Consider the following 26,686-nt stretch of genomic DNA (forward strand, 5'->3'; position numbering starts at 1 on the left):
CAGCAGCATATGTAGCAGTGCCACAGGCTTGATAAACATAGGACCTCAGCAATGTATGTAGCAGTGCCACAGGCTTGATAATCATAGGACCTCAGCAACATATGTGGCAGTGCCACAGGCTTGATAATCATAGGACCTCAGCAGTGTATGTAGCAGTGCCATAGGCTTGATAATCATAGGACCTCAGCAACGTATGTAGCAGTGTTACAGGCTTGATAATCATAGGACCTCAGCAATATATGTAGCAGTGCCACAGGCTTGATAAACATAGGACTTCAGCAATGTGTGTAGTAGTGCCACAGGCTTGATAATCATAGGACCTCAGCAATGTATGTAACAGTGTTACAGGCTTGATAATCATAGGACCTCAGCAATGTATGTAGCAGTACCACAGGCTTGATAATCATAGGAACTCAGCAATGTATGTAGCAGTGCCACAGGCTTGATAATCATAGGACCTCAGCAATGTATGTAGTAGTGCCACAGGCTTGATAATCATAGGACCTCAGCAATGTATGTAGCAGTGCCACAGGCTTGATAAACATAGGACCTCAGCAATGTATGTAGCAGTGCCACAGGCTTGATAATCTAAAGTAGTAATAACAGTAATAGTAACATTAGTGTTACTTATATGGCACCTGTTTTTGGTAGAGTCATTGATACTCTTATAACGTCTGTCTTCACTCAGAGATCAAGCTCTAACTGTGTGAGCGCTTCACAATCTTGGAGCCATGGTACTTGTATGGTGCTTGTCTTTGATCAGAGATACGGCTCTAACTGTGTGAGCGCTTCACAATCTTGGAGCCATGGTACTTGTATGGTGTTTGTCTTTGATCAGAGATACAGCTCTAACTGTGTAAGCGCTTCACAGTCTTGGAGCCGTGGTACTTGTATGGTGCTTGTCTTTGATCAGAGACACAGCTCTAACTGTGTGAGCGCTTCACAGTCTTGGAGCCATGGTACTTGTATGGTGCTTGTCTTTGATCAGAGGTAAAGCTCCAAGCACTTTACAAACATGGACTATGGAGCAATTATTGATACTTTGAGCTCTAAGTGCTTTACAAACATGGACTATGGACCATTATTGATACTCTGACTAAGCACTTTACTAACATAGACAATGGAGCCATTATTGATACTTTGACCTCTAAACAAGGACTTTGGAGCCATTATTGATGCTTTGACTAAGCACTTTACAAACAGACAATGGAGCCATTATTGATACTTTGAGCTCTAAGCACTTTACAACAAACATGGACCAAAGAGCCATTATTGATACTTTGAGCTCTAAGCACTTTACAAACATGGACCAAAGAGCCATTATTGATACTCTGAGCTCTAAGCACTTTACGAACATGGACTTTGGAGCCATTATTGATACTCTGACTAAGCACTTTACAAACATAGACAATGGAGCCATTATTGATACTTTGAGTTCAAAGCACTTTAAAAACATGGACAAAAGAGCCATTATTGATATTTTGAAGCACCTACTTTCAGTTAGAGCCCAGGCTCTGAGCTCTTTACAAACATGGTCATTTGCACAAGAGACTGAGCTGACTGACAGCTGCTTTTAAGTGCTTATCATTAGTTTCCCATGTCATTCAGTCAGGCTTCAGTCCATGCACACACACATGCACACTGCAAGCATGCACACTGCTCAAAGAGGTCGAAGAAAATAGTTTATTTTTCGGAAAACCTTGTCCATTGGAGTGTATTTGAAGGGTATATACAAATGATAATTAGAATTGTGAGCTATTATAATTAATTTAGTCTAATCATTTAGATTGTAAGCTATAATTTAGTGAAATCATTAAAATTGTGAGCTGCAAATTAGTCCTGCAACAGATCATAATTTCTCTGCAGAGTTTTGATGAGACAATTCCTTGTGTATCTTGGACTTAACATATATAAAAGAATGCAATGGCAGTAAAGGGTTTAACCCAGGCAAAATTCAGAAGAAAAATCTACTTTGATGGTAAAACCAGTACACTTGCAGGCAGGAAAGAAGGTGGCAATGCGCTGTCCCTCTGTGAAGCAACCTGTATTTCACACAGAGAAATTTGTTGTAACATAAACTAATACAACGCGCTGTCCCTCTGTGAAGCAACCTGTATTTCACACAGAGAAATTTGTTGTAACATAAAATTATACAAACTGTATTTCACACAGAGTAATTTGTTGTAACATAAAGTAATACAATGTGCTGTCCCTCTGTGAAGCAACCTGTATTTCACACAGAGAAATTTGTTGTAACATAAAGTAATACAATGTGCTGTCCCTCTGCGAAGCAACCTGTATTTCACACAGAGAAATTTGTTGTAACATAAATACAACGCGCTGTCCCTCTGCGAAGCAACCTGTATTTCACACAGAGAAATTTGTTGTAACATAAAATAATACAACCTGTATTTCACACAGAGAAATTTGTTGTAACATAAAATAATACAACCTGTATTTCACACAGAGAAATTTGTTGTAACATAAACTAATACAACGCGCTGTCCCTCTGCGAAGCAGCCTATATTTCACACAGAGAAATTTGTTGTAACATAAACTAATACAACGCGCTGTCCCTCTGCGAAGCAGCCTGTATTTCACACAGAGAAATTTGTTGTAACATAAAATAATACAACCTGTATTTCACACGGAGAAATTTGTTGTGACATAAAGTAATACAAATCACTGTACAATGCGGTGAAATGCAGCGCAGTGCAATCAATCCAGTACAGTGCAGTGCAATAGAATGCAGTGCAGTGTAATATAGTGCAGTGCAATGAAGTGATACATTTTCTGGCTGGCTGTCTCAGTACCACAGCTTGTGCTGAACAGGATCCTGTTTGAACTGAGAAGTGAAATATTTTCTGGTAGCCTCCGAACCACAACTTGCACTGAACAGAATTCTCGAAGAACTGAGAAGTGAAATATTTTCTGGTAGCCTCCGAACCACAACTTGTACTGAACAGAATTCTCGAAGAACTGAGAAGTGAAATATTTTCTGGTAGCCTCCAAACCACAACTTGTACTGAACAGAATTCTCGAAGAACTGAGAAGTGAAATATTTTCTGGTAGCCTCCGAACCACAACTTGCACTGAACAGAATTCTCGAAGAACTGAGAAGTGAAATATTTTCTGGTAGCCTCCGAACCACAACTTGTACTGAACAGAATTCTCGAAGAACTGAGAAGTGAAATATTTTCTGGTAGCCTCCGAACCACAATTTGTACTGAACAGAATTCTCGAAGAACTGAGAAGTGATACATTTTCTGGTAGCCTCCGAACCACAACTTGTACTGAACAGAATTCTCGAAGAACTGAGAAGTGATACATTTTCTGGTAGCCTCCATACCACAGTTTGTACTGAACAGAATTCTCAAAGAATTCTCTTTCTTTTGGAAGCCCAGTTGTCAGTCACCCTCAACACCCACTCTACTTGATCATGTGTTACATCCCTTGGTGCCTCCATGTGCACCCTCAGAATGATTTCCTGATTTTCAATTGTCAAGTGACTTCTGTGACGTACACACAAGATTCTGAACACTGATATCCCTTTCTACATACCTTTCTTCCACACCTTTTTTTCACATGAATTTTTTGTGTAATATCTGTGGCTTGTGTGTGAATAATTTTTCTTCTTAAAAAAAAAAAAAAAAATGATGCAGCTAATATTATACTGATATGTTCAATCGACTGGATCTTATGGTTCCTTTTTCTCTGGTTGTCATCGTTCTTATTATTTTTAATATAATACAACACAGTACAATACAGTACAGTATAATATAATGCAGTACAGCACAATACAGTACAGCACAGTACAATACCCTCCCAGTGGGTGCAACCTTGCCGTGGTTGGGGGGCTTGCGTGTCTCAATAACCCTGAGAGCTATGCTGGCGGGAGATTCGTCTCCTGGTAGGGCCACCCAAGTCAGACAGGTCAAAGGGTAGAGACCAGACGAATAGTACCCACTGGTCCTCCAGGTTGGGGGTTTGAATTAGGCTAACAACCCGGTTCTGTAAAAAGAAGACTGTTACAGAAACTGCAACAACAAACTCTGAGAACTGCTTGGTCCAGGAGGGGTACTCTCTGGTAGAGCCCATGACGCGAGCTGGTGAAAGCCCTTGGGAAGCCAGTGCGCTGACAACTCTTCTGACGACCAAGGCCAAAACCAGGATAGGGACCTGGAACATCAGAACCCTATACGAGACAGGCAAAACAGCTCAAGTCTGTCGTGAGATGCAAAGATACAACTTGAAGATTCTAGGCCTATGTGAGACAAGATGGACAGGATCAGGAAGAACGCAACTAGTGAGTGGAGACACCATCATCCACTCTGGACAGGAAGAAGGCCAACCCCACACCCACGGAGTAGCGTTGCTGATGACACCCGAAGCAACACGAGCACTGCTGTCCTGGGAGCCTATGTCACCAAGGATCCTCACGGCACGCTTCAATTCAAAGGGCAGGAAAGTTACCATCATTCAGTGCTACGCCCCTACCAACGTGGCAGTCATCGAAGAGAAGGATGATTTTTACCAACAAGTCCAAGCAGTCATAGACAAGACACCCAAAAGAGATATGAAGATCCTCATGGGAGACCTGAATGCCAAGGTAGGCGCCGACAACACGAACAGAGAGCTCATCATGGGCAGACACGGCACTGGAGTGCAGAATGAGAATGGAGAACTTTTCATGGAGTTCTGCACCTTCAATGACCTGGTCATTGGAGGCACCTTGTTTCCCCACAAGACCATCCATAAGACCACGTGGGTTTCCCCTGACGGCAAGACCGAGAACCAGATCAACCACATCACCATTGGTCGTAAGTGGAGACGAAGCCTGCACGACGTCAGGGTAAAGCGCGGCGCAGACGCAGCATCGGATCACCACCTGGTTGTGGCAGCACTCAAAACCAAGCTGAAGGCCTACAACGACCAGGCTGCAAGACCATCGCACAAGTACAACGTGCACAGCTTGAAGGAGAAACTCAAAGCAGAAGAGTTCAAGATTGAATTGAGGAACAAGTTCAGTGTGCTTTCCCAACTCCCAGAGGACTCAATAGAAGAACATTGGCACAGCCTTCGAGAGACCTGGACAACAACTTGCAAAACAGTCCTGGGCAAGAAAACGAGGAAGCACAAAGAGTGGCTATCAACAGACACCTGGACACTCATCACTGAGAGGAAGCATTTGAAAGACCAGATCAACTGCACGCAAGATCAAGCCGAGAGACATGAGCTACAAGCACAGTACTGGGAGACGAACCGACAAGTAAAGCGAAGTGCGAGAAAAGATAAAAGAACCTACATCGAGGAACTGACAGCAGAAGCTGAGAGTGCAGCAGGTCAGCGGAACATGAAGCGCCTGTATGAGATCACCAGGACACTCTCCGGGAAAAACAGCAACCCAAGCCGGCCCGTCAAGGACAAAGACGGAAACACCATCCTTGGCGAAGAACAGCAGAGAGCAAGATGGGCGGAGCATTTCAAAGAAACGCTCAACCGACCAGCACCACCCGCCCCACCAGACATCCCGCCACCTACCAAGCTCCTCGACATCAACACCAACCCTCCCAGCAAGACCGAGATCGTCAAGGCCATCAAGTCCCTCAAGTCAGGAAAGGCAGCTGGCCCAGATGGAATTCCACCTGAAGCTCTGAAGGCCGACATCCAGACTTCAACTGAGATGCTGCACCCTCTCCTTTGCAAGATCTGGGAACAGGAGCGAGTGCCAAAAGACTGGAAAAGAGGACATCTTGTAAAGCTGCCAAAGAAAGGGGACCTTTCATCCTGCAACAGCTGGCGGGGAATCATGCTGTTGTCTATTCCGGGCAAGGTACTGAGCAGAATCATCCTTGAGAGACTGAAGAACGCTTTGGACAAGACACTTCGGGACGAACAAGCAGGCTTCCGACAAGATCGCTCGTGCACGGATCACATCGCAACCATGCGCATCATCATCGAGCAGTCCCTGGAGTGGCAGACCCCCCTGTACACAGTCTTCGTCGACTTTCAAAAAGCTTTTGACAGCGTCGACCGAGATGTCATCTGGAGACTGATGTACCACTATGGATTTCCACCAAAGTTTGTAACCATCATCCAGCAAATGTACGAAGACGCCACCTGTCAAGTGATCCACAATGGGAAACTGACGGAACCTTTCAGTGTGCAAACCGGCGTCCGTCAGGGTTGTTTGCTCTCACCGACCATTTTCCTGATGGTGGTTGACTGGGTCATGAGGCAGTCTACAGCAGATCGGAGGACAGGCATCCAGTGGACTTTCACTAAACAGCTGGAGGACCTAGACTTCGCAGATGACATAAGTCTTCTCTCCCACAGGCAGCAAGATGCGCAGGAGAAACTATGTCGTGTGGCAGAAGAAGCTGAGAAGACTGGACTCCAAATCAACATTGGGAAAACAGAGGTCATGAGGGTCAACAACAAGAAGCAAGATCCAGTGCAACTACACCAAGAGAACATCAAGGAGGTTGACAAGTTTGTCTACTTAGGCAGTGTTGTCAGCAAAGACGGGGGGACGGACGAAGACATCAAGAGCCGTATCAACAAAGCAAGACACGCCTTCAACACCCTTCGACCAATCTGGAGATCGACAGCCCTCTCAATCCGCAACAAGATGCGGATTTTTAACACCAACGTGAAGTCGGTTCTACTCTATGGCTCAGAGACGTGGAGAGTGACAAAGACCAGCACCCACAAGCTTCAGACATTCACCAACAGATGTCTAAGAAACATCCTGAACATCAGATGGCCAGAGGTTGTCTCCAATGAAGAACTTTGGAACATGACAAAACAGGCCCCACTGGAGACGGAAATCAAGAAACGGAAATGGGGATGGATAGGCCATACACTACGCAAGCCTGCAACAAACATCACAAGACAGGCTCTTGATTGGAACCCACAGGGGAAAAGGAAAGTTGGCCGTCCGAAGCAGACCTGGCGGAGAAGCATTGAGGCAGAGACCAGGGCGGCCGGAATGACGTGGGCCGAACTGAAGAGGACCAGCCAGAGCCGGGTGCGTTGGAGGAGTGTTGTTGCGGCCCTATGTTCCCCACGGAATCAAGAGGAATAAGTTCAAGTTCACAGTACAATACAATACAGTGTAGTATAATGTAGTACAACACAATGCAATATAATACAGTGTAGTATAATGCAGTACAACACAGTACAGTACAGCACAGTACAATACAGTACAGTGTAGTATAATGCAGTACAGCGCAATACAGTACAGCACAGTACAAAACATTACAGTGTAGTACAATGCAGTACAACACAATACAACACAGTACAAAACAATACAGTGTAGTATAATGCAGTACAACACAATACAATACAGCACAGTACAAAACAATACTAGTATAATGCAGTAAACACAGTACAATACAATACAGTATAGTATAATGTAGTACAACACAGTACAATGCAATTCAGTTTAGTATAATGTAGTACATTACAGTACACTGCAACACAGTGCAGCACAACACAGTACAATACAATACAGTATAGTATAATGTAGTACAACACAGTACAATACAATACAGTATACTATAATGCAGTACAACACAGTACAATACAATACAGTATAGTATAATGCAGTACAACACAGTACAATACAATACAGTATAGTATAATGTAGTACAACACAGTACAATACAATACAGTATAGTATAATGCAGTACAACACAGTACAATACAATACAGTATAGTATAATGCAGTACAAAGTACAATGCAACGCAGTATAACACAGGAGATGCAGCAGAGTGACATCTGATTGCAGAGACGTTTGTGATGAAGCTGTTTGACCGCAGTGTAGACCTGGCCCAGTTTGACGAGAACTCCCCGCTCTACCCAATCTGCCGTGCCTGGATACAGAACCAGCCTGGCAACCGCACCCTGCACAAAAGAGAGAGGACGCCCACACCAGAGCCTCCTGAACCCTCCACCTCACAGGACGACGAGGTGTGGGCAAGTTGTTCAATGTTGGTTCATGGTTTGTGTAATGGGAGGTGTGGGCATGTTGTTGGGTTATGGTTTGTCTTGTAGGAGATGTGGGCATGTTGTTGGATCATGGTTTGTCTTGTAGGAGGTGTGGGCATGTTGTTGGGTTATGGTTTGTCTTGTAGGAGGTGTTGGCATGTTGTTGGATCATGGTTTGTGGGCATGTTGTTGGATCATGGTTTGTCTTGTAGAAGGTGTGGGCATGTTGTTGGGTCATGGTTTGTCTTGTAGGAGGTGTGGGGAAGTTGTTGGGTCATGGTTTGTTTTGCAGGAGGTGTTGGCAAGTTGTTAGGTCATGGTTTGTCTTGTAGGAGTTGTGGGCATGTTGTTGGGTCATGGTTTGTCTTGTAGGAGGTGTTGGCGTGTTGTTGGGTCATGGTTTGTCTTGTAGGAGGTGTGGGCAAGTTGTTGGGTCATGGTTTGTCTTGTAGGAGGCCTGGGCATGTTGTTGGGTCATGGCTTGTTTTGTAGGAGGTGTGGGCATGTTGTTGGGTCATGGTTTGTCTTGTAGGAGGCCTGGGCATGTTGTTGGGTCATGGCTTGTTTTGTAGGAGGTGTGGGGAAGTTGTTGGGTCATTGCTTGACTTGTAGGAGGTGTGGGCATGTTGTTGGGTCATGGTTTTTGTTGTAGTTGTGTGGGCATCTTGTTGGCTCATGGTTTGTCTTGTAGGAGGTGTGGGCATGTTGTTGGGTCATGGTTTGTCTTGTAGGAGGTGTGAGCATGTTGTTGGGTGATGGTTTATCTTGTGGGAGGTGTGGGCATGTTGTTGTTGGGTCATGGTTTGTCTTGTAGGAGGTGTGGGCACATTGTTGGGTGATGGTTTGTCTTGTAGGAGGTGTGGGCATGTTGTTGGGTGATGGTTTATCTTGTGGGAGGTGTGGGCACGTTGTTGGGTTATGGTTTGTCTTGTAGGAGGAGGTGTGGACAAGTTGTTGGGTCATGGTTTGTCTTGTAGGAGGTGTGGGCAAGTTTGTGATCTGGTTTGTCTTAATCATGTGGACATTGCTTGAAAAGGAAGTTTAGAAGGCTTCTAGATTTGTTCAAAACGATGTGAGTGAGAGACTGCAGGACTGAAAACGGCAGGGAATTTCTTGTTTGTTCAGCTGAAGAACTAAAAACTCTCCCACCACTCTGTTGAATTTGGGAACAGTTTTATCATTGGCAGAAGCAGAGAGACCTTGAAGGCACAAATTTATAGGATGATGAGAAGTGGAAATATGTTTGTTTCACAGTGTGTATTGTATGGCCTTTGTGTGCAGTATGATATTGTTTTGTATGGCCTTTGTGTACAGTATTATGTTGCTTTGTATGGTCTTTATGTGCAGTATAATGTTGCTATGGTCTTTGTGTGCAGTATGATGTTGCTATGGTCTTTGTGTGCAGTATGATGTTGCTTAGTATGGTCTTTGTGTGCAGTATAATGTTGCTTTGTATGGTCTTTATGTACAGTATGACATTGCTATGGTCTTTGTATGCAGTATGACGTTGCTATGGTCTTTGTATGGTCTTTGTATGCAGTATGACGTTGCTATGGTCTTTGTATGCAGTATGATATTGCTTTGTATGGTCTTTGTGTGCAGTGTAATGTTGCTTTGTATGGTCTTTGTGTGCAGTATGTTTCTATGGTCTTTGTGTGCAGTATGATGTTGCTATGGTCTTTGTGTGCAGTATGATGTTGCTTTGTATGGTCTTTGTGTGCAGTGTGACGTTACTTTGTATGGTCTTTGTGTGCAGTGTAATGTTGCTTTGTATGGCCTTTGTGTACATGTTGCTTTGTATGGCCTTTGTGTGCAGTATGATGTTGCTTTGTATGGTCTTTGTGTGCAGTATGATGTTGCTTTGTATGGTCTTTGCGTGCAGTATGATGTTGCTTTGTATGGTCTTTGTGTGCAGTATGATGTTGCTTTGTATGGTCTTTGTGTGCAGTATGATGTTGCTGTAGTCTTTGTATGCAGTATGACATTGCTTTGTATGGTCTTTGTGTGCAGCATAACATTGCTTTGTAAGGTCTTTGTGCGCAGTAAGATGTTGCTTTGTGTGGCCTTTGTGTGCAATATTATGTTGCTTTGTATGGTCTTTGTGTGCAGTGTGATGCTGTTTTGAATGGTCTTTGTGTGCAGTGTGATGTTGCTATGGTCTTTGTGTGCAGTATGACGTTGCTTTGTATGGTCTTTGTGTACGGTATAATGTTGCTATGGTCTTTGTGTGCAGTATGACATTGCTTTGTATGGTCTTTGCGTGCAGTGTGATGTTGCTTTGTATGGTCTTTGTGTGCAGTGTGACGTTGCTTTGTATAGTCTTTGCGTGCAGTGTGATGTTGCTGTTGTCTTTGTGTGCAGTATGACGTCACTGTAGTCTTTGTGTGCAGTATGATGTTGCTGTGTATTGTCTTTGTGTGCAGTATGACATTGCTTTGTATGGTCTTTGTGTGCAGTATGACGTTGCTGTGTATGGTCTTTGCGTGCAGTATGACGTTGCTTTGTATAGTCTTTGTGTGCAGTATGATGATGCTATGGTCTTTGCGTGCAGTATGACGTTGCTTTTTATGGTCTTTGCGTGCAGTATGATGTTGCTTTGTATAGTCTTTGTGTGCAGTGTGACGTTGCTTTGTATGGTTTTTGTGTGCAGTGTGATGTTGCTGTTGTCTTTGTGTGCAGTGTGATGTTGCTATGGTCTTTGTGTGCAGTGTGACGTTGCTGTGTATGGTCTTTGTGTGCAGTGTGATGTTGCTATGGTCTTTGTGTGCAGTATGATGTTGCTATGGTCTTTGTGTGCAGTATGGCGATGCTGTGTATGGTCTTTGTGCGCAGTGTGATGTTGCTTTGTATGGCCACACCTTGTGTATCAGAAGACACCTTGTTCCTTGTGTATTTGAGGACACCTTGTTCTTTGTGTATTTGAGGACACCTTGTTCCTTGTGTATCTGAGGACACCTTGTGTATCTGAGGACACCTTGTTCCTTGTGTATCTGAGGACACCTTGTTGTTTGTATATCTAGGGACACCTTGTTGTTTGTGTATCTGAGGACACCTTGTTCTTTGTGTATCTGAGGACACCTTGTGTGTCTGAGGACACCTAGTTCTTTGTGTATCTGAGGACACCTTGTGTATCTGAGGACACCTTGTTCTTTGTGTATCTGAGGACACCTTGTGTATCTGAGGACACCTTGTTCTTTGTGTATCTGAGGACACCTTGTTCTTTGTGTATCTGAGGACACCTTGTTCTTTGTGTATCTGAGGACACCTTGTGTATCTGAGGACACCTAGTTCTTTGTGTATCTGAGGACACCTTGTTTTTTGTGTATCTGAGGACACCTTGTTCTTTGTGCATCTTAGGACACCTTGTGTATCTGAGGCCACCTTGTTCTTTGTGTATCTGAGGACACATTGTGTATCTGAGGACACCTTGTTCTTTGTGTATCTGAGGACACTTTGTGTACCTGAGGACACCTTGTGTATTTGAGGACACCTTGTTCTTTGTGTATCTGAGGACACCTTGTGTATCTGAGGACACCTTGTTCCTTGTGTATCTGAGGACAACTTGTTCTTTGTGTATCTTAGGACACCTTGTGTGTCTGAGGACACCTTGTTCTTTGTGTATCTGAGGACACCTTGTGTATCTGAGGACACCTTGTTCCTTGTGTATCTGAGGACACCTTGTGTGTCTGAGGACACTTTGTGTATCTGAGGACATCTTGTTTTTTGTGTATCTGAGGACACCTTGTGTATCTGAGGACACCTTGTTGCTTGTGTATCTGAGGACACCTTGTGTATCTGAGGACACCTTGTGTATCTGAGGACACCTTGTGTATCTGAGGACACCTTGTTCTTTGTGTATCTTAGGACACCTTGTGTATCTGAGGACATCTTGTTTTTTGTGTATCTGAGGACACCTTGTTCTTTGTGTATCTGAGGACACCTTGTGTGTCTGAGGACACCTTGTGTATCTGAGGACACCTTGTTCTTTGTGTATCTGAAGACCTTAATGTCTAGTATGACACAAATGTAACATGAAGAGGTTTGCAAAATCTTGTTCTCTGTGCCTTGGTTAGTGTCGGGAGGGCCATTGTTAGTGTTAGTGTTGGGAGGGCCCTGGTTAGTTAGTGTAGGGAGGGCCCTGGTTAGTGTTGTCAGGGCCCTGGTTAGTGTTGGTGTTGGGAGGGCCCTGGTTAGTGTTTGGAGGACCCTGGTTAGTGTTGTCAGGGCCCTGGTTAGTGTTAGTGTTGGGAGGGCCCTGGTTAGTGTTGTCAGGGCCCTGGTTAGTGTTAGTGTTGGGAGGGCCCTGGTTAGTGTTGTCAGGGCCCTGGTTAGTGTTGGTGTTGGGAGGGCCCTGGTTGGTGTTGTCAGGGCCCTGGTTAGTGTTAGTGTTAGCCGGTCCCTGGTTAGTGTTAGGAGGGCCCTGGTTAGTGTTAGTGTTGTCAGGGCCCTGGTTAGTGTTAGGAGGGCCCTGGTTAGTGTTGTCAGGGCCCTGGTTAGTGTTAGTGTTGGGAGAGCCCTGGTTAGTGTTGGGAGGGCCCTGGTTAATGTTGTTAAGGCCCTGGTTAGTGTTGCCAGGGCTCTGGTTAGTGTTGTCATGGCCTTGGTTAGTGTTAGTGTTGGGAGGGCCCTGGTTATTGTTGTCAGGGCCCTGGTTAGTGTTAGTGTTGGGAGGGCCCTGGTTAGTGTTGTCAGGGCCTTGGTTAGTGTTAGTGTTGGGAGGGCCCTGGTTAGTGTTGTCAGGGCCCTGGTTAGTGTTAGTGTTGGGAGGGCCCTGGTTAGTGTTGTCAGGGCCCTGGTTAGTGTTAGTGTTGGGAGGGCCCTGGTTAGTGTTGTCAGGGCCCTGGTTAGTGTTAGTGTTGGGAGGGCCCTGGTTAGTGTTGTCAGGGCCCTGGTTAGTGTTAGTGTTGGGAGGGCCCTGGTTAGTGTTGTCAGGGCCCTGGTTAGTGTTAGTGTTGGGAGGGCCCTGGTTAGTGTTGTCAGGGCCCTGGTTGGTTAGTGTTGTCAGTGCCCTGGTTAGTGTTGTCATGGCACTGGTTAGTGTTGTCAGTGCCCTGGTTAGTGTTGTCATGGCACTGGTTAGTGTTGTCAGTGCCCTGGTTAGTGTTGTCATGGCACTGGTTAGTGTTGTCAGTGCCCTGGTTAGTGTTGATGGATTGGTCTGTGTCAGAGGCATGTCCCAGATGTATGTTCATGATTGTGACTGTACTTGTGACTGATTTTCATTTCTGGTGTTTTCCTTCCATGTTACGTGGGATCAATTTAATATTGATGATGTTTTAAGTCCTGATATGACCCTTGACCCAGTGGATGGTTGGGCTGTAAGCAAAAATGACAAAATGAATAGATACCACTGCCTAGTACCCATCAGCAGTGATAGAATAAATAGATACCACTGCCTAGTACCCATCAGCAGTGATAGAATAAATAGATACCACTGCCTAGTACCCATCAGCAGTGATAGAATAAATAGATACCACTGCCTAGTACCCGTCAGCAGTGATAGAATAAATAGATACCACTGCCTAGTACCCATCAGCAGTGATAGAATAAATAGATACCACTGCCTAGTACCTGTCAGCAGTGATAGAATGAATAGATACCACTGCCTAGTACCCATCAGCAGTGATAGAATAAATAGATACCACTGCCTAGTACCCATCAGCAGTGATAGAATAAATAGATACCACTGCCTAGTACCCATCAGCAGTGATAGAATAAACAGATACCACTGCCTAGTACCTGTCAGCAGTGATAGAATGAATAGATACCACTGCCTAGTACCCATCAGCAGTGATAGAATAAATAGATACCACTGCCTAGTACCCATCAGCAGTGATAGAATAAACAGATACCACTGCCTAGTACCTGTCAGCAGTGATAAAATGAATAGATACCACTGCCTAGTACCCATCAGCAGTGATAGAATAAATAGATACCACTGCCTAGTACCCATCAGCAGTGATAGAATAAACAGATACCACTGCCTAGTACCCGTCAGCAGTGATAAAATAAATAGATACCACTGCCTAGTACCCATCAGCAGTGATATAATAAATGAATGTTACTGCCTGGTACCAGTATTTTGTAACAATGATAAAATAAATGAATGAATACCACTGCCTGGTACCTGTATATTGTAACAATGATGAGTTATTGAATGAATACCACTGCCTGGTACCTGTAAGTTGTAACAATGATGAGTTATTGAATGAATACCACTGCCTGGTACCTGTAAGTTGTAACAATGATGAGTTATTGAATGAATACCACTGCCTGGTACCTGTAAGTTGTAACAATGATGAGTTATTGAATGAATACCACTGCCTGGTACCTGTAAGTTGTAACAATGATGAGTTATTGAATGAATACCACTGCCTGGTACCTGTATATTGTAACAATGATGAGTTATTGAATGAATACCACTGCCTGGTACCTGTAAGTTGTAACAATGATGAGTTATTGAATGAATACCACTGCCTGGTACCTGTAAGTTGTAACAATGATGAGTTATTGAATGAATACCACTGCCTGGTACCTGTAAGTTGTAACAATGATAAGTTATTGAATGAATACCACTGCCTGGTACCTGTAAGTTGTAACAATGATGAGTTATTGAATGAATACCACTGCCTGGTACCTGTAAGTTGTAACAATGATGAGTTATTGAATGAATACCACTGCCTGGTACCTGTAAGTTGTAACAATGATAAGATAAATGAATACTCTGCAATGTAGTTGGTACCTATATATTTTAACAGTGATGAAATAAGTAAATGAATACCACTGCCTGGTAAAATGTATATATATTGGAACAGTGATAAAATAAATAAATACCACTGCCTAGTAAAATGTATATATATTGGAACAGTGATAAAATAAGTAAATGAATATCTCTGCCTCATACCTGTATATTGGAACAATGATAAAATAAATGAATACCACTGCCTGGTACTTGTATACTGCAGCAATCACAGAATAAATGGATACCACTGCCTGGTAGTTGTATATTGGAACAATGATAAAATAAATGATTACCACTGCCTGATACCTGTATATTGGAACAATGATAAAATAAATGATTACCACTGCCTGATACCTTTATATTGGAACAATGATAAAATAAATGATTACCACTGCCTGATACCTGTATATTGGAACAATAATGAAATAAATAACACCACTGCCTGCTACCTGTATATATTGCAACAATGATAAATTAGAAAGAAAAATCTATACCATACATCTGTATATGACTGTTGAAGCAACCACTCATCTTGTCTGTTCCTTTGATTCTCCGTCACATTGACAGCTGCAATTCACTACTTGTTGGTCTCCCCTCTGATTTGATATCACACCTTCAGATGATCTTGAACAATGCTTCCAGAGTTACCCCTCTCTTGTTTCAACTTCATTGGTTGCCCATTCAGTACAGAATTCACTGCAAAATTGGCATATTGGCCTGTCACCACTTCGAAGATTCTCACCCATTTTACCTATCTTTGGTCCTTCATATTTACACCCATTCCTGTTCTCTCAGGTCTTCTGGAGAAAAGCTCATTCAAGTCCCCAAAGTCTCTTCAAAGACATTTGGTCAAAGGGCTTTTCAGTATCAAGCACCTTCTGTCTGGAATTCTCTTCCTCTGGAACTCCATCACTCACCAACTCTGTCCTCTTTCAAAACGAAACTAGAAACCTACTTGTTCAAAGTGGCATTTGGATGCGACGAAGCAGTCATTTTCTCCTTCCCACCCTCTTCACTCCCCTTGTGTGGCCCCCACCCCCACCCCTCACCCCATTGAAGTTTTCATGTAGTGTATGTGTGCTTGTGGGTAGGTGTTTATTGTGTGTATGTGTCAGTGCGTGTGTGCATGTGTGTGTGTGTGTGTAGGGCATATTTTATGCTTTTTTGTGTGATTATTCATATCTGCAATTTGAGTCCATTATAGGGGTAGTTTGCACCTTATTATAAGTACAATAAATTATTATTACTATAATTGATGAATGATTACCTTTGTGCTGCAGACGTTCCCAGACGTGCACCGCATGCCGACCCCAGTGAAGGATGAGTTCACTGACTGTGGCTGCAGAATTCCTGTTCCTCTTCCCAGGCCAGTCGACATGCTGAATATTCATCAGGTAGATGGGGGAGGAGATAATGAATATTCAATGGGTAAATGGAGGGTGGGAGACAATGAATATTCAACAGGTAAATTTGGGTCTTGCTGCTGGTCAGGCATTTGCCTAGCAGATGTGGGGTAGTGTATAATTATGGATTTATCTGAATGCAGTGATGCCTCCTTTAGAAACTGAAATTGAAACATCAGTCAAGGAAATTCAAGATTAGTCAGGCTTGGACAAGCTTTGAAACATGATAACTGATAGAGGTGGTGAAGTTTTTTGTCCTTTATCAACTGTATGTGTGTATGTGAATGCTTACTTTATTACTTCTGCCCTTTGACCCCAAAAAGTCAAAAGCAACTCTCCTCCATGGAATGAATGATGAACAATATGGCTATTTATATTGCACCTATCCTCAGTAAGAGACAGAACTTAATGCTTTACAAACTCATGGTTATTTGCAGCTGGAGGTGAGGCAGTGAGGGGTAAGAGGTCAGGCAGTGAGGGGTAAAAAAGTGAGGCAGTAAGGGTAAGGTGAGGCAGTGAGGGGTAAAGAGGTGAGGGGTAAAGAGGTGAGGCAGTGAGGGGTAAAGAGGTGAGGGGTAAAGAGGTGAGGCAGTGAGGGGTAAAGAGGTGAGGCAGTGAGGGGTAAAGAGGTGAGGGGTAAAGAGGTGAGGCAGTGAGGGGTAAAGAGGTGAGGCAGTAAGGGGTAAGGTGAGGCAGTGAGGAGTAAAGAGGTGAGGCAGTGAGGGGTAAAGAGGTGAGGGGTAAAGAGGTGAGGCAGTGAGGGGTAAAGAGGTGAGGGGTAAAGAGGTGAGGCAGTGAGGGGTAAAGAGGTGAGGCAGTGAGGGGTAAAGAGGTGAGGCAGTGAGGGGTAAAGAGGTGAGGGGTAAAGAGGTGAGGCAGTGAGGGGTAAAGAGGTGAGGGGTAAAGAGGTGAGGCAGTGAGGGGTAAAGAGGTGAGGCAGTGAGGGGTAAAGAGGTGAGGGGTAAAGAGGTGAGGCAGTGAGGGGTAAAGAGGTGAGGCAGTGAGGAGTAAAGAGGTGAGGCAGTGAGGGGTAAAGAGGTGAGGGGTAAAGAGGTGAGGCAGTGAGGGGTAAAGAGGTGAGGCAGTGAGGGGTAAAGAGGTGAGGCAGTGAGGAGTAAAGAGGTGAGGCAGTGAGGGGTAAAGAGGTGAGGGGTAAAGAGGTGAGGCAGTGAGGGGTAAAGAGGTGAGGCAGTGAGGGGTAAAGAGGTGAGGGGTAAAGAGGTGAGGCAGTGAGGGGTAAAGAGGTGAGGGGTAAAGAGGTGAGGCAGTGAGGGGTAAAGAGGTGAGGGGTAAAGAGGTGAGGCAGTGAGGGGTAAAGAGGTGAGGCAGTGAGGGGTAAAGAGGTGAGGGGTAAAGAGGTGAGGCAGTGAGGGGTAAAGAGGTGAGGCAGTGAGGAGTAAAGAGGTGAGGCAGTGAGGGGTAAAGAGGTGAGGCAGTGAGGGGTAAAGAGGTGAGGCAGTGAGGGGTAAAGAGGTGAGGCAGTGAGGAGTAAAGAGGTGAGGCAGTGAGGGGTAAAGAGGTGAGGCAGTGAGGGGTAAGAGGTGAGGGGTAAAGAGGTGAGGCAGTGAGGGGTAAGAGGTAAGGGGTAAAGAGGTGAGGCAGTGAGGGGTAAAGAGGTGAGGCAGTGAGGGGTAAGAGGTGAGGGGTAAAGAGGTGAGGCAGTGAGGGGTAAAGAGGTGAGGCAGTGAGGGGTAAAGAGGTGAGGGGTAAAGAGGTGAGGCAGTGAGGGGTAAAGAGGTGAGGCAGTGAGGGGTAAAGAGGTGAGGCAGTGAGGGGTAAGGTGAGGCAGTGAGGGGTAAGAGGTGAGGGGTAAAGAGGTGAGGCAGTGAGGGGTAAGGTGAGGCAGTGAGGGGTAAGAGGTGAGGGGTAAAGAGGTGAGGCAGTGAGGGGTAAAGAGGTGAGGCAGTGAGGGGTAAAGAGGTGAGGCAGTGAGGGGTAAAGAGGTGAGGCAGTGAGGGGTAAGAGGTGAGGGGTAAAGAGGTGAGGCAGTGAGGGGTAAGGTGAGGCAGTGAGGGGTAAGAGGTGAGGGGTAAAGAGGTGAGGCAGTGAGGGGTAAAGAGGTGAGGCAGTGAGGGGTAAAGAGGTGAGGCAGTGAGGGGTAAAGAGGTGAGGGGTAAAGAGGTGAGGCAGTGAGGGGTAAAGAGGTGAGGCAGTGAGGGGTAAAGAGGTGAGGCAGTGAGGGGTAAAGAGGTGAGGCAGTGAGGGGTAAAGAGGTGAGGGTAAAGAGGTGAGGCAGTGAGGGGTAAAGAGGTGAGGCAGTGAGGGGTAAGAGGTGAGGGGTAAAGAGGTGAGGCAGTGAGGGGTAAAGAGGTGAGGCAGTGAGGGGTAAGGTGAGGCAGTGAGGGGTAAGAGGTGAGGGGTAAAGAGGTGAGGCAGTGAGGGGTAAAGAGGTGAGGCAGTGAGGGGTAAAGAGGTGAGAGGTAAAGAGGTGAGGCAGTGAGGGGTAAAGAGGTGAGGGGTAAAGAGGTGAGGCAGTGAGGGGCAAGAAGTGAGAGGTAAAGAGGTGAGGCAGTGAGGGGTAAGAGGTAAGGGGTAAAGAGGTGAGGCAGTGAGGGGTAAAGAGGTGAGGGTAAAGAGGTGAGGCAGTGAGGGGTAAAGAGGTGAGGCAGTGAGGGGTAAAGAGGTGAGGGTAAAGAGGTGAGGCAGTGAGGGGTAAAGAGGTGAGGGGTAAAGAGGTGAGGCAGTAAGGGGTAAAGAGGTGAGGGGTAAAGAGGTGAGGCAGTGAGGGGTAAAGAGGTGAGGGGTAAAGAGGTGAGGCAGTAAGGGGTAAAGAGGTGAGGGGTAAAGAGGTGAGGCAGTGAGGGGTAAAGAGGTGAGGCAGTAAGGGGTAAAGAGGTGAGTGGTAAAGAGGTGAGGCAGTGAGGGGTAAAGAGGTGAGAGGTAAAGAGGTGAGGCAGTGAGGGGTAAGGTGAGGCAGTGAGGGGTAAGAGGTAAGGGGTAAAGAGGTGAGGCAGTGAGGGGTAAAGAGGTGAGGGGTAAAGAGGTGAGGCAGTGAGGGGTAAAGAGGTGAGGGGTAAAGAGGTGAGGCAGTGAGGGGTAAAGAGGTGAGGGGTAAAGAGGTGAGGCAGTGAGGGGTAAAGAGGTGAGGCAGTGAGGGGTAAAGAGGTGAGGCAGTGAGGGGTAAAGAGGTGAGGGGTAAAGAGGTGAGGGGTAAAGAGGTGAGGCAGTGAGGGGTAAAGAGGTGAGGGGTAAAGAGGTGAGGGGTAAAGAGGTGAGGCAGTGAGGGGTAAAGAGGTGAGGCAGTAAGGGGTAAAGAGGTGAGGGGTAAAGAGGTGAGGCAGTGAGGGGTAAAGAGGTGAGGGGTAAAGAGGTGAGGGGTAAAGAGGTGAGGCAGTGAGGGGTAAAGAGGTGAGGCAGTAAGGGGTAAAGAGGTGAGGGGTAAAGAGGTGAGGCAGTGAGGGGTAAAGAGGTGAGGGGTAAAGAGGTGAGGCAGTGAGGGGTAAAGAGGTGAGGCAGTGAGGGGTAAAGAGGTGAGGGGTAAAGAGGTGAGGCAGTGAGGGGTAAAGAGGTGAGGCAGTGAGGGGTAAAGAGGTGAGGCAGTGGAGGGTAAGAGGTAAGGGGTAAAGAGGTGAGGCAGTGGAGGGTAAGAGGTAAGGGGTAAAGAGGTGAGGCAGTGAGGGGTAAAGAGGTGAGGCAGTGAGGGGTAAAGAGGTGAGGCAGTGAGGGGTAAGAGGTGAGGGTAAAGAGGTGAGGCAGTGAGGGGTAAAGAGGTGAGGCAGTGAGGGGTAAGAGGTGAGACATGTAGACACCTGTTTCAGGACACTGACCAAGACATGTATTGAGACATGTAGACACCTGTTTCAGGACACTGACCAAGACATGTATTGAGACATGTAGACACCTGTTTCAGGACACTGACCAAGACATGTATTGAGACATGTAGACACCTGTTTCAGGACACTGACCAAGACATGTATTGAGACATGTAGACACCTGTTTCAGGACACTGACCAAGACATGTATTGAGACATGTAGACACCTGTTTCAGGACACTGACCGAGACATGTATTGAGACATGTAGACACCTGTTTCAGGACACTGACCAAGACATGTATTGAGACATGTAGACACCTGTTTCAGGACACTGACCAAGACATGTAGACACCTGTTTCAGGACACTGACCAAGACATGTAGACACCTGTTTCAGGACACTGACCAAGACATGTATTGAGACATGTAGACACCTGTTTCAGGACACTGACCAAGACATGTATTGAGACATGTAGACACCTGTTTCAGGACACTGACCAAGACATGTATTGAGACATGTAGACACCTGTTTCAGGACACTGACCAAGACATGTATTGAGACATGTAGACACCTGTTTCAGGACACTGACCAAGACATGTAGACACCTGTTTCAGGACACTGACCAAGACATGTATTGAGACATGTAGACACCTGTTTCAGGACACTGACCAAGACATGTAGACACCTGTTCAAGGACACTGACCAAGACATGTATTGAGACATGTAGACACCTGTTTCAGGACACTGACCAAGACATGTATTGAGACATGTAGACACCTGTTTCAGGACACTGACCAAGACATGTATTGAGACATGTAGACACCTGTTTCAGGACACTGACCAAGACATGTATTGAGACATGTAGACACCTGTTTCAGGACACTGACCAAGACATGTATTGAGACATGTAGACACCTGTATTGAGACCTGTTGTGTACACACCTGTTTCAGGACCCTGACCTATGCCCTCCCCCAGAACACCTGTTGCTTGATCATATGGTGCGCTGGAAGCAGATCAGAAACCTGTGAGTTGTGTGCTGTTTACAGCTCTGTTCTTGTTAGTTGTATGATGGTTACAGCTTTGTTCTTGTAAGTTCTGTGCTGTTTACAGCTCTGTTCTTGTTAGTTGTATGATGGTTACAGCTTTGTTCTTGTAAGTTCTGTGCTGTTTACAGCTCTGTTCTTGTGAGTTCTGTGCTGTTTACAGCTCTGTTCTTGTGAGTTCTGTGCTGTTTACAGCTCTGTTCTTGTGAGTTCTGTGCTATTTACAGCTCTGTTCTTGAGTTGTGTCCTGTTTACAGCTCTGTTCTTGTGAGCTGTGTGGTGTTTATAGCTGTTCTTTTAAGTTGTGTGTTTACAGCTCTGTTCTTGTGAGTCATGTGGTGTTTACAGCTTTGTTTTTGTAAATTGTGTGCTGTTTACAACTCTGTTCTTGTGAGTTGTGTGCTGTTTACAGCTTTGTTTTTGTGAGCTGTGTGGTGTTTATAACTGTTCTTGTGAGTTGTGTGCGATTTACAGCTCTGTTCTTGTGAGTTGTATGTTTACAGTTTTGTTCTTGTAAGCTGTGTGGTGTTTACAGCTCTGTTCTTATGAGTTGTGTAATGTTTACAGGTCTGTTCTTGTAAGTTGTGAGGTGTTTACAGCTCTGTTCTTGTAAGTTATGAGGTGTTTACAGCTCTGTTCTGGTGAGTTGTGAGGTGTTTACAGCTCTGTTCTGGTGAGTTGTGTGGTGTTTATAGCTCTGTTCTGGTGAGTTGTGTGGTGTTTATAGCTCTGTTCTGGTGAGTTGTGTGGTGTTTATAGCTGTTCTTATGAGTTGTGTGGTGTTTACAGCTCTGTCCTTGTGAGTTGTGTGGTGTTTACAGCTCTGTCCTTGTGAGTTGTGTGGTGTTTACAGCTCTGTCCTTGTGAGTTGTGTGATGTTTACAGCTTTATTCTTGTGAGTTTTGTGCTGTTTACAGCTCTGTTCTGGTGAGTTGTGTGATATTTACAGCTCTGTTCTTGTGAGTTGTGTGATGTTTACAGCTTTATCCTTGTGAGTTGTGCGGTGAGAAGCCAGCGCAGCTGTCTGTATTTATACCAATAACCAGGTGTGTTTTTCAGGTGGCCAGAAGCCAGTGCAGTTGTCTCTTTACCAATTACCCTGGGTGTTTTTCAGGTGGCCAGAAGCCAGTGCAGTTGTCTCTTTACCAGTTACCCTGGGTGTTTTTCAGGTGGCCAGAAGCCAGTGCAGTTGTCTCTTTACCAGTTACCCTGGGTGTTTTTCAGGTGGCCAGAAGTCAGTGCAGTTGTCTCTTTACCAGTTACCCTGGGTGTTTTTCAGGTGGCCAGAAGCCAGTGCAGTTGTCTCTTTACCAATTACCCTGGGTGTTTTTCAGGTGGCCAGAAGCCAGTGCAGTTGTCTCTTTACCAGTTACCCTGGGTGTTTTTCAGGTGGCCAGAAGCCAGTGCAGTTGTCTCTTTACCAATTACCCTGGGTGTTTTTCAGGTGGCCAGAAGCCAGTGCAGTTGTCTCTTTACCAGTTACCGTGGGTGTTTTTCAGGTGGCCAGAAGCCAGTGCAGTTGTCTCTTTACCAATTACCCTGGTTGTTTTTCAGGTGGCGAGAAGCCAGTGCAGTTGTCTCTTTACCAATTACCCTGGGTGTTTTTCAGGTGGCGAGAAGCCAGTGCAGTTGTCTCTTTACCAATTACCCTGGGTGTTTTTCAGGTGGCGAGAAGCCAGTGCAGTTGTCTCTTTACCAGTTACCCTGGGTGTTTTTCAGGTGGCGAGAAGCCAGTGCAGTTGTCTCTTTACCAATTACCCTGGGTGTTTTTCAGGTGGCGAGAAGCCAGTGCAACGAATGAAATGAGGTACGCACGAAGCATGCACCTACTGCAGGACATGTTTGAAAGGAACATGAAAGACAGCTAGAGCAATGTGAAAGACAGCCAGAGCAGCATGAAGGAAAGACAGCCAGAGCAGCATGAAGGAAAGACAGCCAGAGCAGCATGAAGGAAAGACAGCCAGAGCAGCATGAAAGACAGAGCAATGTGAAAGACAGAGCAATGTGAAAGACAGCCAGAGCAGCATGAAGGAAAGACAGCCAGAGCAGCATGAAAGACAGCCAGAGCAGCATGAAGGAAAGACAGCCAGAGCAGCATGAAGGAAAGACAGCCAGAGCAGCATGAAAGACAGCCAGAGCAGCATGAAAGACAGAGCAATGTGAAAGACAGAACAACATGAAATACAGTTAGAGCAACATGAAAGACAGCCATAGCAACACGACAGGAAGACAGCCATAGCAACATCAAAGACAGCCATAGCAACACGACAGGAAGACAGCCATAGCAACATCAAAGACAGCCATAGCAACATGAAAGAAAGAAGACAGCAACATGAAAGACAGCCAGAGCAACATGAAAGACAGCTAGAGCAACACGAAAGACAGCTAGAGCAATGTGAAAGACAGCAAAATGAAAGACAGCTTGAGCAACATGAAAGACAGCTAGAGAAATGTGAAACTGGCTGTGTGTGGGGACACCTTCAGAGATCATGTCTGCCTTCCTCACCACAGAAGGATTGAGGAAACAACAGTGTGCAGAGTGGTGAATTGTGATCGAGTGTGGGGACTGCCTTATAGGAACTATGGCTTATAACTGTAACACTGTAGGGGTTTTACATCTGATGACAGTAACACTTTAGAGTTGTTACTACTCATGACTGTAACACTGTATGGGGTGTTACGGCTCATGACTGTAACACTTTAAGGGTGTTACAGCTCATGACTGAAGCAGTTTAGGGGTGTTAGGACTCATGATTTAAACACTGTAGGGGATTTACAGCTCATAACTAACACTGTAGGGGTTTTACAGCTCATAACTAACACTGTAGGGGTTTTACAGCTCATAACTAACACTGTAGGGGTGTTTCAGCTCATGACTAACACTGTAGGTGTGTTACAGATCACGACTAACCCTGGAGGCCCTAAAGGATTTACCTTGGCTTTTCACCTGTTCTGGGACAAGTTTGGAGGTGGGGGGGTGGGGGGGGGGGATGCTCATGAGTCTATCTGTGAATGCGCAGATGGCTGAATAGTCCAATCTGCTCACAAAATGTTAGCTGACAGCTGGGGCAGAAAAAGACAGGCATATCATTGTCAGGGAGCTTGTTTGCCCGTGACTTTCTGGACTGCCTCTTCTGAACAGCTGCAGCAGTCCTGTTGGCCTCACACAACTTGGCGCCTTTGTGCACAGCAGCGCGCCATTTGTCACAGTCCATTGCAGATTCCTCCCAGGATTCAGGGTTGATGTCAAACGCTTTCAGAGAGACTTTCAGAGTATCTCTGAAGCGCTTCTTCTGGCCTCCGTGTGATGTCTTCCCTTGTTGCAGCTCGCCATAGAAGAGCCTTTTGGGCAGCCGATGGTCTGGCATGCACGCCACATGTTCAGCCCAGCAAAGCTGGGACTGCATCAGAATGGTGAAGATGCTGGGAAGGGTGGCTTTTGCAAGCACCTCTGTGTCTGGGGTCCTGTCTTGCCATTTGATGTTCAGTAGCTTCCTGAGGCATGTTGTGTGGCAGTGGTTCAGCTTTTTGGCATGTCGTTGGTACACTGTCCAAGTTTTGCTGGTGTACAGTAGTGTGGGGAGAACTACTGCTCTGTAGATCTTTAGCTTGGTCTCAAGACTAATGCCTCTTCTGTTCCAGACATTTGCATAGAGTCTTGCAATCCTGACGTTCACTTCATCGTCGATGGTCGCTTTTCGTGACAGTGTGCTGCCAAGGTAGGAGTAGGCTGGAAATGTAGACATTTCATCTAGTAGTCTTGGTGCAGGGTCAGTGTTTCTGTTGGAACTGGTATCTTCAGACACTAACCATGTCAGTGTTTCTGTTGGAACTGGTATCTTCAGACACTAACCGTGTCGGTGTTTCTGTTGGAACTGGTATCTTCAGACACTAACCATGTCGGTGTTTCTGTTGGAACTGGTATCTTCAGACACTAACCATGTCGGTGTTTCTGTTGGAACTGGTATCTTCAGACACTAACCGTGTCGGTGTTTCTGTTGGAACTGGTATCTTCAGACACTAACCATGTCGGTGTTTCTGTTGGAACTGGTATCTTCAGACACTAACCATGTCGGTGTTTCTGTTGGAACTGGTATCTTCAGACACTAACCGTGTCGGTGTTTCTGTTGGAACTGGTGTCTTCAGACACTAACCGTGTCGGTGTTTCTGTTGGAACTGGTGTCATAAGAGGTCTGTTGAGAGAACAAGAGTGGAAAAGGAGGAGCTGATTTGGAGTAAGTGTAAGTTGGGATGCACAAAAACAATGTCATTTGGAAGTGGAAAATGCATACAAATTTTAAGTGGCATTTTAAAATTGTTCAAAACTCAAATTATGATTCTTGAAGATAAGGGTTTTACTTGAAAATATGAAGGGAGACATATGTTAAAGATATTTTGATAATTGCTGTCATTGTAAATAAACCAGTTTCTTTCTGCTCAGTATTGTTGGAAATCATATCTGTTCTTCAGACACAAAAGGGTGTTTTCTGTATTGCTTCAATCATGAAACGAATGTGAAGTCATTTGTATGTAAACATATGTGTAATGCAGGGTTTCTGACTTAGTGAAATTAAAACATCTTGGTGCCCATTTTGTTGTCTCATTGGTTCTGATTTTGTCTGTCATTTATTCCCACCATGCTGCACTGTGTTCACATGGGTGGTCAATGTTCCTTAATTATTACATATGTGCTGTTATTCTGACACAGAATTTAAATGTGTTGTAATGATTCAAACTCAAAGGAGGGTATTGTTCTTGATTGCTGTTTACAGATACCAAGGAAAATACCTCCTGCCATGAACTGTCTTTCAGCATTCATGGGTCGCATGTCTATTTGGATTTGTACTATTAAAGAGGATTTTTCAACAGAATTTTGCTACTGACAGTTATATATATATATATTGCTATGGGTTCTTTTACGCATGCTAAATTCATGTTGCACTTGGGACCTTGGCTAATTATCCTATCAGAACAACTAACACCAGACAACCTCCCAAGGTAAAAGGGAGGGGAAGTAAAAATCCCAGTCAGTATGTGGAACTCAAATCCATGGTCACTTCACTCCTAGTTCCACTTGGCCATCGTTTCTGCATTCATTATTACCATCAGAGCATCAACATGCACCACCCTTCACCAACACACACATACCCACACCCCACCCTCCACCAGCACATACATACCCACACCCCACCCTTCACCAACACACACATACCCACACCCCACCCTCCACCAACACATACCCACACCCCACCCTTCACCAGCACATACATACCCACACCCCACCCTCCACCAGCACATACATACCCACACCCCACCCTTCACCAACACACACACACCCACACCCCACCCTTCACCAACACATACATACCCACACCCCACCCTTCACCAACACACACATACCCACACCCCACCCTTCACCAACACACACATACCCACACCCCACCCTTCAACAACACACACACACCCACACCCCACCCTTCAACAACACATACATACCCACACCCCACCCTTCACCAACACACACATACCCACACCCCACCCTTCAACACACACATACCCACACCCCACCCTTCACCAACACATACATACCCACACCCCACCCTTCAACACACACATACCCACACCCCACCCTTCACCAACACACGCATACCCACACCCCACCCTTCACCAACACATACATACCCACGCCCCACCCTTCAACACACACATACCCACACCCCACCCTTCAACACACACATACCCACACCCCACC

General features: G+C 45.5%; 1 protein-coding gene across 2 annotated transcripts in view; it reads left to right on the forward strand.

Annotated features, from left to right (window-relative positions):
* LOC143293094 (protein lin-37 homolog) overlaps window positions 1-22,998 on the forward strand; it is a 37,650-nt gene extending 14,652 nt beyond the window's left edge. Inside the window, exons 5-9 of one of the 2 annotated variants that reach the window (XM_076604003.1) lie at window positions 7,794-7,975; window positions 16,016-16,129; window positions 20,842-20,915; window positions 22,709-22,810; window positions 22,861-22,998. In XM_076604003.1, the coding sequence (XP_076460118.1) occupies window positions 7,794-7,975; window positions 16,016-16,129; window positions 20,842-20,915; window positions 22,709-22,802 (464 nt within the window). In that variant the 3' untranslated portion in view covers window positions 22,803-22,810; window positions 22,861-22,998. The other variant, XM_076604002.1, reaches the window with a different exon arrangement.
* Window positions 22,999-26,686: the final 3,688 nt, after the last annotated feature.

This window comes from Babylonia areolata, chromosome 18, assembly GCF_041734735.1.
Source record: "Babylonia areolata isolate BAREFJ2019XMU chromosome 18, ASM4173473v1, whole genome shotgun sequence".
In the NCBI taxonomy this organism is placed as follows: Eukaryota; Metazoa; Mollusca; class Gastropoda; order Neogastropoda; family Buccinidae; genus Babylonia; species Babylonia areolata.